A 15,579-nucleotide genomic window follows, 5' to 3' on the forward strand; every position below is an offset into this window, starting at 1 on the left:
TGTGTGAAATGAGATACTGAGCAAAACGGAGAGAGAGAGAGAGAGAATGGAGCGGAGAGAGGGATGGAGGAGAGAGGGATGGAGGAGTGACAGGACCTGGCTGTGGACAGAACATTCAGACGTGTGGACGATGCTTTTGAGGCTCAGAGTGGAATCTCTCCTCTTCTTCTTTGGTGTCTCTCTCTCACTCTCTCTCTCTTTCTCTCCTCTTCTTCTTTGGTGTCTCTCTCTCTCACTCTCTCTCTGCATGTGCCTGCACTCTCTCTCTTTCTCTCCTCTTCTTCTTTCGTGTCTCTCTCTCTCTCTCTGCATGTGCCTGCACTCTCTCTCTCTTTCTCCTCTTCTTCTTTCATCTCTCTCTCACTCTCTCTGCATGTGCCTGCACTCTCTCTCTTTCTGTCCTCTTCTTCTTCCGTGTCTCTCTCTCTCACTCTCTCTGCATGTGCCTGCACTCTCTCTCTCTTTCTCCTCTTCTTCTTTCATCTCTCTCTCACTCTCTCTGCATGTGCCTGCACTTTCTCTCTCTTTCTCTCCTCTTCTTTCATGTCTCTCTCTCACTAATGTGTGTTTTAATGTGTGTGTTTTTTTATGTGTGTTTTAATGTGTGTGTTTTGTGTTTTACTGTGTGTTTTAAAGTGTGTTTTGTGTTTTAATGTGTTTTAAAGTGTGTTCTCCTGCACAGGAGGCAGGTGGCGCTAAACCTGATCGTGTGCACTTTTGCTGTGGGACCATATAAACTCCAGGCTTTAGTCCAAATGAAACTGTCTTTGATTTACTGTTTTATAAATAATTAGTTTGTTATTTTAATTTAAATCAAACGCCTTAAGTGTATATAAAAAATCTGTTGTATTGAACATAGTGATGGTTTTGTTTTATGACGTTTGTTCCTCCTTGGCCCCTGACCTCCACGGGGCCGGTCCAGACTTTAAGCAGAATGAGCAGCTGCTTAGGGCCCCAAGGCCAGCAGGGGGCCCCCAAGAGCCCACACATTTATACTGAAGATAAGTCTGATCAGATAAACACAAATACAACAGGTCAAAGTGATGAGAGTGTCAAATGTGAAAACAGCTGAACCAGGAGGGGGCGCCACAGACACATTCAGCTTAGGGCCCCCTGGAGCCCCCTGGAGCCCCCTGGAGCCCCCTGGAGCCCCCTGGAGCCCCCTGGAGCCCCGGTCGTCCGTACCTCGGACCACGAGTCTGGCCGTGGTCTTCAGCTCGTCCACACAGAACATGAAGCTGCCCGTGTCGTCCACGCTCAGGTGGCTGATGGTCAGGCTGTGGACCGGGCCCGTGGAGCTCATCCTGAAGTGAGCGCCGGGCTTCAGCCGAGTCCCGTTCCTGAACCAGGTCCCGCTCAGGTCCGGGTGGGACAGGTGGACCTCGAAGGACGCCGTCTCCCTCTCTGTGGTCCTGATGTCGGACAGGCCCTTCGTTATGGAGATGCGACGAGCTGCGGGACGAGAGGACGAGGTTTAAGTGAAGATGTTTCAACGGAACTGAACGTGTTTTTTTACTGACTTGAAACATGAAAACGTGAAAAACAGATTCACCGTATTTTCCGAAAGCTCTGGAGTCGCACCGGCACAAAAATGTGTAATAATGAAGAAAAAACATAAGTCGCATTTTTGGGGAAATTTATTTGACAAAATCTGAGCCCAAAAACAGACATTTTATCTTTAAAGAGAAATTATAATAATGAAGATGTGGAATTAGACACTGGAATAATTTTACATATAAGTCACACGAGAAACTATGAATCTCTGTTTCTCTTTCCTCTCTCTCAGCTGGTAGACCTCTCTCTCCTCCCTCATCTCTCTCTTTGTCTTCCCTCTGCTCTCTGTTTCTCTCTTTCCCTCTCTCCTCTCTCTGTTTACCTCTTTCCTCTCTGTTTCTCTCTTTCCCTCTCTCCTCTCTCCGTTTCTCTCTCTGTTTCTCTCTTTCCCTCTCTCCTCTCTCTGTTTCTCTCTTTCCCTCTCTCCTCTCTCTGTTTCTCTCTCTCTCCTCTCTCTGTTTCTCTCTCTCTCCTCTCTCTGTTTCTCTCTTTCTCTCTCTCTTGGCTCTGTTCCTCTCTCTGTTTCTCTCTTTCCCTCTCTCTTGGCTCAGTTCCTCTCTCTCCCTCTCTCCTCTCTCTGTTTCTCTCTTTCCCTCTCTCCTCTCTCTGTTTCTCTCTTTCCCTCTCTCCTCTCTCTGTTTCTCTCTCCTTTTCTCTCTTTCCCTCTCTCTTGGCTCAGTTCCTCTCTCTCCCTCTCTCCTCTCTCTGTTTCTCTCTTTCCCTCTCTCCTCTCTCTGTTTCTCTCTTTCCCTCTCTCTTGGCTCAGTTCCTCTCTCTCCCTCTCTCCTCTCTCTGTTTCTCTCTTTCCCTCTCTCCTCTCTCTGTTTCTCTCTTTCCCTCTCTCCTCTCTCTGTTTCTCTCTCCTTTTCTCTCTTTCCCTCTCTCTTGGCTCAGTTCCTCTCTCTCCCTCTCTCCTCTCTCTGTTTCTCTCTTTCCCTCTCTCCTCTCTCTGTTTCTCTCTCTCTCCTCTCTCTGTTTCTCTCTCTCTCCTCTCTCTGTTTCTCTCTTTCCCTCTCTCTTGGCTCTGTTCCTCTCTCTGTTTCTCTCTTTCCCTCTCTCTGTTTCTCTCTTTCCCTCTCTCTGTTTCTCTCTTTCCCTCTCTCTTGGCTCAGTTCCCCTCTCTCCTCTCTCTGTTTCTCTCTTTCCCTCTCTCCTCTCTCTGTTTCTCTCTCTGTTTCTCTCTTTCCCTCTCTCCTCTCTCTGTTTCTCTCTTTCCCTCTCTCCTCTCTCTGTTTCTCTCTCTCTCCTCTCTCTGTTTCTCTCTTTCCCTCTCTCTTGGCTCAGTTCCTCTCTCTCCCTCTCTCCTCTCTCTGTTTCTCTCTTTCCCTCTCTCCTCTCTCTGTTTCTCTCTTTCCCTCTCTCCTCTCTCTGTTTCTCTCTCCTTTTCTCTCTTTCCCTCTCTCTTGGCTCAGTTCCTCTCTCTCCCTCTCTCCTCTCTCTGTTTCTCTCTTTCCCTCTCTCCTCTCTCTGTTTCTCTCTTTCCCTCTCTCTTGGCTCAGTTCCTCTCTCTCCCTCTCTCCTCTCTCTGTTTCTCTCTTTCCCTCTCTCCTCTCTCTGTTTCTCTCTTTCCCTCTCTCCTCTCTCTGTTTCTCTCTCCTTTTCTCTCTTTCCCTCTCTCTTGGCTCAGTTCCTCTCTCTCCCTCTCTCCTCTCTCTGTTTCTCTCTTTCCCTCTCTCCTCTCTCTGTTTCTCTCTCTCTCCTCTCTCTGTTTCTCTCTCTCTCCTCTCTCTGTTTCTCTCTTTCCCTCTCTCTTGGCTCTGTTCCTCTCTCTGTTTCTCTCTTTCCCTCTCTCTGTTTCTCTCTTTCCCTCTCTCTGTTTCTCTCTTTCCCTCTCTCTTGGCTCAGTTCCTCTCTCTCCCTCTCTCCTCTCTCTGTTTCTCTCTTTCCCTCTCTCCTCTCTCTGTTTATCTCTTTCCCTCTCTCTTGGCTCAGTTCCTCTCTCTCCCTCTCTCCTCTCTGTTTCTCTCTTTCCCTCTCTCCTCTCTCTGTTTCTCTCTCTCTTTCCCTCTCTCCCTCTCTCCTCTCTCTGTTTCTCTCTTTCCCTCTCTCTTGGCTCTGTTCCTCTCTCTGTTTCTCTCTTTCCCTCTCTCTGTTTCTCTCTTTCCCTCTCTCTGTTTCTCTCTTTCCCTCTCTCTTGGCTCAGTTCCTCTCTCTCCCTCTCTCCTCTCTCTGTTTCTCTCTTTCCCTCTCTCCTCTCTCTGTTTATCTCTTTCCCTCTCTCTTGACTCAGTTCCTCTCTCTCCCTCTCTCCTCTCTGTTTCTCTCTTTCCCTCTCTCCTCTCTCTGTTTCTCTCTCTCTTTCCCTCTCTCCCTCTCTCCTCTCTCCTTTTCTCTCTTTCCCTCTCTCTTGGCTCTGTTCCTCTCTCGTTCCTTTTATATTTACTCTGTCCTTGTTGTGAAGCTCGTTGTCATCGAGTCTCCAAAATAAACAGGTTTTTTTCCGCTGGCCGCTCCGTGTGTGTGTGTGTACATGTGTGTGTCTATGTGTGTGTGTCTTTATGTGTATGTCTCTGTGTGTGTGTGTCTCTGTGTGTGTCTCTGTGTGTGTCTCTGTGTGTCTCTGTGTGTGTGTGTCTCTGTGTGTGTGTCTCTGTGTGTGTCTCTATATGTGTGTGTGTGTGTGTTCATGTGTGTGTCTATGTGTGTGTGTCTTTATGTGTATGTCTCTGTGTGTGTGTGTCTCTGTGTGTGTCTCTGTGTGTCTCTGTGTGTGTGTGTCTCTGTGTGTGTGTCTCTGTGTGTGTCTCTATATGTGTGTGTGTGTGTACGTGGGTGTGTACGTGTGTGTGTGAAACTCAAACATGTCGCTGTAAATCCAGGACTTTATTTATTAAAAGACGTTTGAGGCCCAGCGTGTCCATATTGTTTTATGGACTAAAGGATCTGGACTCAAATCAAACATGTCTGAGCCGCGGGCGAGTTGTGCTTCTCCTTTTGTGTTTGTAATCGAGACACGGTTTGTGCGCACATTAAAGCGCTCGTGTCGCGCTGCTTTATCGTCTGTGTTCTGTCGTTTCCTCGTCACACACAGACCTGGAGTTGTGTTTTGTTTCATTCACACATGTTTAACACACAAACCTGCAGATTTACGCTGAGTTCTTCTTTCAAACTGAGAAAACACTCTGTTCCACCTTGTGATGTCATCGTGTGGTGATACAGGAAGTGCTCAGCTGTGTTTTTAAACTCCACACATCTTCACTAGAAACTTTTGGATAATTTGAGCTCAGGAACTGCCCACGTTCACTCAGCTAAAGGTAAAAGGAGCTGTGAACTTGAAAACTGTAAAACATGACATCACAGGGTGGAACAGAGCGTTTTGAGGTTTGGAGATGTTACAGACAAATAATAAAGAGTTACTCAAATGTGTGTGAATGAAACAAACAACCGAAACAAACAAAAACACACAACTGCCTGATCTATGAACTACAATTACCCACTAACTCAATTTGTTCAGTTTAAACTCAAAACCAAACTTTTCACACCAAAGAAAAGATCTGGCTTTACAAGTATCATCAGATCTAAACCAGGTCTATAAGAGGACCAAACCAGGTCTACAACAGGACCGACCCAGGTCTACAACAGGACCAATCCAGGTCTACAACAGGACTGACTATTCCAAGTCTACAACAGGACTAAACCAGGTCTAATCTAGAACTAAACCAGGTCTTAAAGTGGACTACATCACTTCCACTGTGGTTCTAAACAAAAGGAGCTTGTGTCCCACAGTTTGAGAAACACTGCTGTAAACATTTAACATGTTCTGTACTCATGTGTCATTAGTGTGTTGTGTACTCACGTCTTTAGCATGTTGTGTACTCATGTGTCTTTAGCGTGTTGTGTACTCATGTCTTTAGCGTGTTGTGTACTCATGTCTTTAGCGTGTTGTGTACTCACATGTCTTTAGCGTGTTGTGTACTCATGTCTTTAGCGTGTTGTGTACTCATGTCTTTAGCGTGTTGTGTACTCATGTCTTTAGCGTGTTGTGTACTCATGTCTTTAGCGTGTTGTGTACTCATGTGTCATTAGTGTGTTGTGTACTCATGTCTTTAGCGTGTTGTGTACTCACATGTCTTTAGCGTGTTGTGTACTCATGTCTTTAGCGTGTTGTGTACTCATGTCTTTAGCGTGTTGTGTCCTCATGTCTTTAGCGTGTTGTGTACTCATGTGTCATTAGTGTGTTGTGTACTCACGTCTTTAGCATGTTGTGTACTCATGTGTCTTTAGCGTGTTGTGTACTCATGTCTTTAGCGTGTTGTGTACTCATGTCTTTAGCGTGTTGTGTACTCACATGTCTTTAGCGTGTTGTGTACTCATGTCTTTAGCGTGTTGTGTACTCATGTCTTTAGCGTGTTGTGTACTCATGTCTTTAGCGTGTTGTGTACTCATGTGTCATTAGTGTGTTGTGTACTCATGTCTTTAGCGTGTTGTGTACTCACATGTCTTTAGCGTGTTGTGTACTCATGTCTTTAGCGTGTTGTGTACTCATGTCTTTAGCGTGTTGTGTCCTCATGTCTTTAGCGTGTTGTGTACTCATGTGTCATTAGCGTGTTGTGTACTCACGTCTTTAGCGTGTTGTATACTCATGTGTCTTTAGCGTGTTGTGTACTCATGTCTTTAGCGTGTTGTGTACTCATGTCTTTAGCGTGTTGTGTACTCATGTCTTTAGCGTGTTGTGTACTCATGTCTTTAGCGTGTTGTGTACTCATGTCTTTAGCGTGTTGTGTACTCATGTGTCATTAGTGTGTTGTGTACTCACGTCTTTAGCGTGTTGTATACTCATGTGTCTTTAGCGTGTTGTGTACTCATGTCTTTAGCGTGTTGTGTACTCGTGTCTTTATCGTGTTGTGTACTCACGTGTCTTTAGCGTGTTGTGTACTCACGTCTTTAGCGTGTTGTATACTCATGTGTCTTTAGCGTGTTGTGTACTCATGTCTTTAGCGTGTTGTGTACTCATGTCTTTAGCGTGTTGTGTACTCACGTGTCTTTAGCGTGTTGTGTACTCACGTCTTTAGCGTGTTGTATACTCATGTGTCTTTAGCGTGTTGTGTACTCATGTCTTTAGCGTGTTGTGTACTCATGTCTTTAGCGTGTTGTGTACTCGTGTCTTTAGCGTGTTGTGTACTCTCATGTCTTTAGCGTGTTGTATACTCACTTGTCTTTAGCGTGTTGTATACTCACGTGTCTTTAGTGTGTTGTATACTCACGTGTCTTTAGCGTGTTGTGTACTCACGTGTCTTTAGCGTGTTGTGTACTCATGTGTCTTTAGCGTGTTGTATACTCACGTGTCTTTAGCGTGTTGTATACTCACGTGTCTTTAGCGTGTTGTGTACTCATGTCTTTAGCGTGTTGTGTACTCACATGTCTTTAGCGTGTTGTATACTCACGTATCTTTAGCGTGTTGTGTACTCATGTCTTTAGCGTGTTGTGTACTCACATGTCTTTAGCGTGTTGTATACTCACGTATCTTTAGCGTGTTGTGTACTCATGTCTTTAGCGTGTTGTGTACTCATGTCTTTAGCGTGTTGTGTACTCATGTCTTTAGCGTGTTGTATACTCACATGTCTTTAGCGTGTTGTATACTCACGTGTCTTTAGCGTGTTGTATACTCACGTGTGACGGTGAGCTGGGCCTGTGTTCGGTCGTGCAGCGTCTCACAGCTGTATTTCCCGCTGTCGGACAGAACGAGGCGGTGGACCCTGAGGCTGTGCGTGCGTCCCCGCTTCAGGAGGCTGTACTTGGGCCCGGCGTGGAGCAGGACGCCCTGCCTCATCCACTGGACCTCCCCCGAGTCCTGGCTCACCTCCACCTCCAGAAGAGCCTCGCCGTACTCCTCTGACGAGACCGCCGCCATCTGACGCGTGAACACGACCTGCGGCTCTGGGGAAACACGTGAGGTAAGATGTTTGGATCTCTGCAAACTCCATAAAACTCAAAAGGTCAAACGTTTTACTATTTAAGAAGGTTTCATCTGGACAGTTTTTTTTTTTAAAGACTGAAGCGACACTGCCCTTGTTTACCAACTTAACATTATGAGTCCTGGGGTGTCCAAACTATGGCCCGTGGATCAAATGTGGCCCACAGACCATTTTTCAGCGGCCGTCAGACCTTCTGCTGGACCCAACTGATCAGAGGTAGAAGTTTTTGTTTTTTTTTACAGTAAATTTAAGTAATTCTACATCTAAAACCACACTGCGTCGGATACAGACCTATAATTAATGTTCCAAGTCTCATTAAAAGGTATTGTAGCTCTGTCAAAACTGTGTAATCCCATCTGAAGTTAGTATTTTGCACCAGACTGTGTTCAAAATGTTGCCCTCGGTGTTAAAAGTCTGGACACCGATGCCTTAATGTTCTTGAATTGAATCTCAATCCACCAATATCTTAACAAAAATCGCTTTCTTCGCCCTCGTTTTAGGCAGTTTTTGTTGTTTTTTTTCTCTTTGTGCTTAAAATCTGCACATTACTGTAGATTATGTATAATTAAAATTGTTAATTGCTAAGGCGACGGTCCAAATTTGTCATCATTGGATCGACTTCCTCTAAAAATCATGACTGCAACTAAGATTTGAAACAACAAAACTATGACTTTTTACAGCTGAAAAAAGGTGCACTATGTAACTTTTCTGCTTTTTCTGCTTCTTTCCATGAACATTTTATTGCTTTCCCTGCAACGTCCCAAAGTATTAGACACAAAAGACTTAAACAATGCCCATTTTTCCAGGTATTTGCTTTTTACAGCGGCGCATTCCTGTCCAAGCAATAACATCTCCATCGTCATTTTCATTTTATTTTGAAAAGATGTTTGTTTATAGGAGATTTTTATTAAAATGTCTGTTTAATAAAATAAAAGGTGTGTCATTTTCTCTTTGTTTGTCGATTTTTCTTTAACTTTCTGTTTCTTAAATCAGTTCAGGTTCAGCCCTAAGAGGCGACTCCTGTTGGGATTTTGGGCTTTGCAAAAAAAATTATCGAATTGAATACCGTTTCTTAAAGAGGGTCGGCCGCCACGGAGAATGTTCCACAGTATGGCATTGAAGATATCCGTCTTGTAGTTATAGGTTATAGTTGTTTTTATTGCTCAAAAACGCACACAGACACATATATTCTTGCTGTTATGTGATTTTTTTTCCCAGTATTTATTAACTTCGACTCCCCTAAAAGGACCTCACCTTGCACCTGCAGCTCGGCGGTGGACACCTGGCCCTCGGCGTTGGCGCTGACCCTGCCGCAGTCCCCTACTCTGCACCCGTCGAGGCGCAGGGTGTGGCAGGTGCCGTTCTGCGTCGCTGTGGCGCGTTCGCTCGGGGGCGCCTGTCCGTTGATCTGCCACACGAGGGCGACGTCCTCCGGAGACACCACGCATTTAAACACGGCCTCCTCCCCCTCCCGCACGGTGACGCTCCGAAGGCCCGCGATGAACTCCACCACACGAGGCGCTAGAGAGGGAGCGGGCACAACGGTTTAAAACAGAAATCTAAAATAAAATCTGGAAAAGTCTTTAAGATGTGAGGTCTCTGTTCTATTCTGTAAAGCATTTTAAACTGTTGAGCTGCACAAACACATTTGCCTTGTAATAAAGTTCTATGTACCAGAAGTTTTATTGTATTTCTAAACCAATATTTGTAAATAAAGTAAAAGTCTTAATATAAAAAGAAACAAGGATGAATTATTTTGTCACTACGTGTCAAAGTGGTGCCATTTTGATGTCACCAATAAAAAAATTATTAAGTTCACAAGTTTAATAAACAAAACCAGTCACATTTATTTGCTGTTTGCTGATGTTAAACGTTCATTATTTATTTTGCAAAGCATCTACCATTTATACTTTAGCTAACTTAACTAGCATTACACTGATAATTAATTCTGTCTTCCTTGTGCTCTTATAAGATGGAAAACTGACAGTAAAACTATAAATATAATAATGTTTAGTTAAACAGCTCCAGTGCGTTGGATAAATTGACAGATCAGCTGATTTTGGTCTGTCTCCACACACCGGGTGACGTCAGGTGTGGAAAACAGGAAGGAAGGTTTTGGCCTGAGTTCCCGAGTTGTTTTCCGTGGCAGAAAAACATTTTCCAAAGACGACATAAACACAGAATTAAAGGTCCTATATTACAAAAAAAATAACTCTTGTGAGCTTTAAGCCATGTTAGCATGTTGTTACCGCATCAAAAACAGACCTGGAGTTGTGTTTTGTTTCATTTACACATATTTAAATGATCCTTTATTATTAGTCTGTAACATCTCCAAAGCTCAAAACGTTCTGTTCCACCTTGTGATGTCATCAAGTGGTAGTTTTCAAGTTAACAGCTCCTTTTACCTTTTGTTCAGCAGAAATTAACTGAAATTATACAAATGATTTTAGTGAGTGTGTATGCAGTTTAGAAACACAGTGGAGCACTTCCTGTACTACCACTTAATGACATCACAAGGTGGAACAGAGTGTTTTTTTAAGTTTGAGAGAAGAACTCAGCCTAAAAATGAAGAGTTTATAGGTGTTAAACATGTCCAGGTCTGTTTTTTGAAGAGGAAACAACATAATACAATACAGTCAATTCAGAAAATAGCATAATATGGGTCCGTTAAAGAGCGATAAAGAAATAAAGATTAAAATGATCTGCGTTCCTGTTGACTAATAAAATGTTTAAACGTCCTCCTCGTGTCTCACCCTGCACAGTGACAGCGGCCGTGGTCCTGTCGTCAGTTGAAGCACACGTGTACTCTCCTCCATCTTCCTCGGAAACCTGGTGAATAGTGAAGCTCCTCTCTCGCCCCAGCGCTCGGATGGTGAACCTGCGGCACGGCGGCACCTCCTGGCCATCCTTCAGCCACTGCACGTCTCCTTTGGCCTTGTTCACCTCACACTGGAGCGTCAGGCTGTGTCCTTTCGTGGCCACCGTACTCTGCAGGGGGCGCACAAACTTCACCTTCATCTCTGTGGAAGGGACAAGACAAGGGTGCTGTCTGAGTCCGGATTTATTTATTTATTCTGTGATTATAACTCTGATATTAATGATAAAAGAAAGCTAACTAATCTAAAAAATATATATATATAAACTGACCTTAAAATGAAGGATTGAGACAGTAATCTAAGTAAGTAATAAGTAACTTGGCCAGAAAGATGAATCCTTAAAATATTTGTAAATTCAGGGACAAGACAAGGGTGCTGTCTGAGCCCTGACTTATTTATTTATTCTGTGATTATTGTCCTTTTCTTCTAGTTTCTGATTCCGTCCTTCAAAAGTACACAATTTTTGACATTAATGAAAAGAAAAAGTAGATTTTTTTTTATTTAAACACAAGATTTTTAAACTGGGGATTAAACAAAACTCACTAAGAACAAGGACAAAATGCTAAATCACATGTTTCATTCCATACTGTGTACCCTCTGCCAGAAATGTTACACAGTGGATCTTTAAGAAACTGCGAGACTGTGTAGAAACTGTAACTGGACTGTGCACAATTTCAGTCTAAAAACCAGGACCACGCCAGAACCGAGCCAGGACTAATCCGGGTTCAGCCCTGGTTTAATCTCTGTTTCATTGACTGGTTTAGACGAGCTCTGGTTCTGACGTCGGCTTAAATCCTCACATTTCGGAGGTACTTTGTGATACTGCGTCAGAGCGTATTCTGCAGCTATCGCGGTGGATCTGAGGTTTCTGCCAAATGGAAACATGTCGAGGGGGCGCCAGGTCAGAGCTGCCAGGTCATGGGCGTTGCCAGATAAGAGCTATGTCCTGGTCAGATTTCTCCGGTCGGTCCAGAGTCTGAATCCGAGAGGCAGCCACAGCATCTGACCCCTGATCCCAGAGGACATTTCGTGACAGCAGAAAAGAAACTGTAAACAAATTGGACCGCTGGTGACCCGAGCCCAACCGCAACCGAGGATAGATTCTCGTGGGTTTCTGAATTTACAAATATTTTAAGGATTCATCTTTCTGGCCAAGTTACTTATGTCTTATCCTTTTCAAGATTACTGTCTCAATCCTTCGTTTTAGGATCAGTTTTAGATTTTTTTTTTTTAGATTAGCTACTTTTCTTTTATCATTAATATCAGAGTTGACGGCTCTTTATCCGTTGCCAGTTCAGAGTTGCCAGATTAGCCCTGCGTTCTCGTCGCATTCCTCCTCTCCGTCTCGTACCTTTGACCAGCAGACTGAAGTCCATCTGGTCGGTCCCTGCGTCGCACACGTACTCCCCGGAGTCGCTGAGCTGCAGCGGGCTCAGCGTCAGCCTCTGCTCCGCTCCACAGCTGGAGATGTGGATGTTCTCCGCGTTCAGGAGCTGCCCGTCCTTCAGCCAACGCACTTCAGCCTGACCCCGGCCCAGCTCACGAGTCAGCTCCGCGGAGAGGGTGACGCTCTCGCCCTCGTAGACCGTGAGGGACGAGGGGACCGCGGGTTTGTTTATGAACGAGGCGGGAGGCTCTGGAGGGAGAAAGCAGAATGTTGTCGTGTTTCATTATGTAGTAGAGTAACTTTATGTCGATATAAACTCTCAGTGACACAGGAAACGTTACAGAGGAATGAGTCTCATGTCAGAAGAAACGGTGAATCACTGAGAAGTTGGTTAAATTTGAGAAGTTCAGGTTAAACTCCACATAGCGGACAACTAAAAGGACCAATATTATAATCTACATAAAGTGCAGAACATCAGAAAACACTTTAAATTAAGCAAATGTTGAAGAACGTTTGTTGAAGAGATATTTACTTTAACCATATCTCTTATAAACCAGTTAGTACATGTGTTTTTAAAATGCAACAAGTACCTTTTTTTACCCCCATTTTACTCCCAGGCTCGCCTCTACACAGATCTGACCTGATGCTTCATTGAGATGTATAAGTTTAATGTCGTATCCTGGAACATATTGGTTAAAGCAACAACATCACCGACTTACACCAAAAGTTACATGTTTTTTTTCTGATGTATTTGAGTAAAAATTGTTACTAATACTTCTGCTGTGCTCTGTCTGCATTTAATTTTAATTTTATTGTCCGATCATCAGGAAGTGCTCGTTCTGTCACTGTCAAACTCCACGTGTTTCTGCTCCTTGTTTTGCCTCCTGTGTGCTCCTTTCCCTCCCTCACCTGCCTGAGTCTGGAGCTGGGTGGAGTTCCTGGCTCCTCCCGCGCGCACCTGAATCCCATCAGCGCAATCAACGCCACCTGCCGTGGATAAGAGGAGCCAGGACCAGACACTCGGAGCCAGATCGTCCGCGTGTCAAATGTGGCTACTCTAGCTCTGCTTAGTTGTTATTTTGTTGCTTGGCTTTTTGATGCTTATTGGATTTTTACTACTCCCAGATTCCTGCTCCCTGGACCGTCCCTGCTCCTTCGTCTCTGGTTCCGTTCCTGACCCTGGCTCCCCGCTCTGGTATTGTCGGCTCTTTGTCTTCTTGTCTTCACCTCTACGTCACGCCCTGGACCCTTGCTTGCACCTCGCTCCCTGCTCTGATTCCTGCTCCCCGGACCGTCCCTGCTCCTTCGTTTCTGGCTCCGTTCCTGGTCCTGCCTCTCCACTCCCTGTCCTCGTCCCTGCTCTCTGCGTCGTATCCCTGGACCCTGGCTCGCTCCCTGCTCTGATTCCTGCTCCCTGGACGGTTTAAGCTGCTCGTCGACACTGACCCTGCACTTCGACGATGGTGACCATTCGATCGTCTCGGGCGTCGCAGGTGTACTCTCCGCTGTCGGACGTCTGCAGGTTCATCAGGACAAACTTCCTCAGGACGTCGCCGCTCTGGACGGTCACTCTCTCGTCCGGACTCAGCTCTTCTCCGTCCTTCAGCCATCGCACCTCCGCGTCGGCCCGAGAAACCTCACACTCCAACACCAAGTCCTCCCCACACAACAGCAGGTGGCGCTCAGGAGTACCAGAGTTTCCCACGATCTGGACTGGAGGCTCTAGAGACACAGTTATTAGTGCTGTCATGATATTAAAGTTGCAACCTCGATAACAAGTAGTGGTCCAGGGGTGTGTACTGTGTGTCTAATACATACTAAATACTAAATACTAAATACTAAAGATACAGCTCAGGATCTAAAGCTTCAGGAAAGGTTCATTTCTGTGACTGGGACTTTTTTAGTATCGATACCTGCGAAAAATGAGAATATGGCTTTGATAATAGTTTTAGTATCGATTAGTATCAGATTTTTGTTATTTCTGACAACTCAGGCAACTGTCACTCAAAATGTTATGTAATCAGGACTAAACCAGGACTAACCCAGGACTAAACCAGGACTGAACCAGGACTGAATCAGGACTGAGCCAGGACTAACCCAGGACTAAACCAGGACTAAACTAGGACTAAACCAGGACTAAACCAGGACTGAACCAGGATTAAACTGGGATTGAACCGGGATTAAACCGGGACTAAACCGGGACTAAACCAGGACTGAATCAGGACTGAGCCAGGATTAAACCAGGACTAAACCAGGACTAAACCAGGACTGAATCAGGACTGAACCAGGATTAAACTGGGATTGAACCAGGATTAAACCGGGACTAGACCAGGACTAACCCAGGACTAAATCAGGACTAAATCAGGACTAACCCAGGACTAAACTCATACTAAACCAGAACTAAAGTCATGCTAACCCGGGACTAAACCAGGACTAACCCAGGACTAAACCAGGACTAAACCCGGAATAACCCAGGACTAACCCAGGACTAACCCAGGATTAAACCAGGACTAAAGTCATACTAAACCAGGACTAAACCAGGACTAAAGCAGGTCAAAAACATTTCTGGTGGATACTGACCACTGCAGGCCAAGAACAACCCACAAGACTTGCACAAAACCAAGATCTAAACCGGGTCCAATGATGTGCAATAACGAGGACTGTCATTGGTTTAAACCAGGTCTAACCTAGGACTAAAGCATCCTAAAAGAGCTGCAGACCTGGTTTAGACCCAATCATCTAAACCAAGTCTTACCCTAAACTAAACTGTACTAAACTGGGACTAAACCAGAGCTAAACCAGAACTAAACCAAGCCTAAACATTTAAACCTGCTGAAGTAACCCCCGTTTCCTTCTGTATTAGTCCTCACCTTTGACAGTGATGTAGAAGACCATGCTGTCGTCCTCGGCCTCACAGCTGTACTCTCCGGAGTCCTGCAGCTCTGCGTTCAGAACCACCAGAGACCTGAACACGCCCTGCTCCTCTGCACAGTACCGCTCGCTCTCCTCCAGGGGGCGCCCGTCTTTGCTCCATGTAACCGCGGCGTTCGCTCTCGACAGCTCGCACACCAGAATGATGTCATCCTCCACCAGAAACGTCTTCTCCGTGCGGCCCTCGGGTTTACCCACGATCCTCACTGGAGGCTCTGCAGACACATAATATGACAACAATGAGAACGAAACCTTAAATCTGTGAGGAGCAGTGCACCAGATCTGAGCAGGGAGTACCTAGATGGGGGATTACTGTGCACGTTTAATGTTAAAGAAGGTATTTTGGACACTCAGTTTGGTTTAGAGAGAGCAGAAATCTGAGAGAGGTTTTGAGGAAGTCGTTTCATCAACTTTGAAAAGAGAATATACCTGGTTTGGAGTTTAAGGTGAGTTTGAAGAGTTTTCTGTACTGGTTGTGATGGAGTGTGAGGACCTGTTCAAGACTACAGCGGTCCCTCGTTTATCGCGGGGGTTACGTTCTAAAAATAAGCCACAATAGGCGAAATCTGCGAAGTATCAGCCTTATTTTGTACAGTTATTCTACATGTTTTTGTCTGTAAAACCCCTCACCACACACTTTACATACTTTTCTCACACAGGCGTTAACATTTTCTCACATTTCTCTCTCGTTTAAACTCTCTCAAAGTTCAAACCTTCGTAGGCGTCTTTGTCGGTGTGGAACATTTCATCGACATTGTGGGTTTTGTCGGGGAGAAAACGAATTGCAAACGTACAGCACTTCAGAGTCACACTGAGATCCAACGTTTATGTAAATTTGTCTGAACACATTCTGTACTGGACAGGAGACACGGCACGGAGGAGACTGATGGACAATGGTCTACAGTCCAACAGCCAA

General features: G+C 45.1%; 1 protein-coding gene across 1 annotated transcript in view; it reads right to left on the reverse strand.

Moving 5' to 3' along the window:
- Nucleotides 1-15,579, reverse strand: part of LOC117389450 (obscurin-like) — a 71,012-nt gene that overhangs the window by 12,923 nt on the left and 42,510 nt on the right. Inside the window, exons 25-31 of the mRNA XM_033987128.2 lie at nt 14,603-14,878; nt 13,179-13,454; nt 11,697-11,981; nt 10,223-10,489; nt 8,724-8,990; nt 7,165-7,431; nt 1,186-1,452 (exon numbers count right to left, since the gene is read on the reverse strand). Coding sequence (XP_033843019.2) covers nt 1,186-1,452; nt 7,165-7,431; nt 8,724-8,990; nt 10,223-10,489; nt 11,697-11,981; nt 13,179-13,454; nt 14,603-14,878 — 1,905 coding nt within the window. The remainder of the gene's footprint in view (nt 1-1,185; nt 1,453-7,164; nt 7,432-8,723; nt 8,991-10,222; nt 10,490-11,696; nt 11,982-13,178; nt 13,455-14,602; nt 14,879-15,579) is intronic.

Source organism: Periophthalmus magnuspinnatus, chromosome 21, assembly GCF_009829125.3.
Source record: "Periophthalmus magnuspinnatus isolate fPerMag1 chromosome 21, fPerMag1.2.pri, whole genome shotgun sequence".
In the NCBI taxonomy this organism is placed as follows: Eukaryota; Metazoa; Chordata; class Actinopteri; order Gobiiformes; family Gobiidae; genus Periophthalmus; species Periophthalmus magnuspinnatus.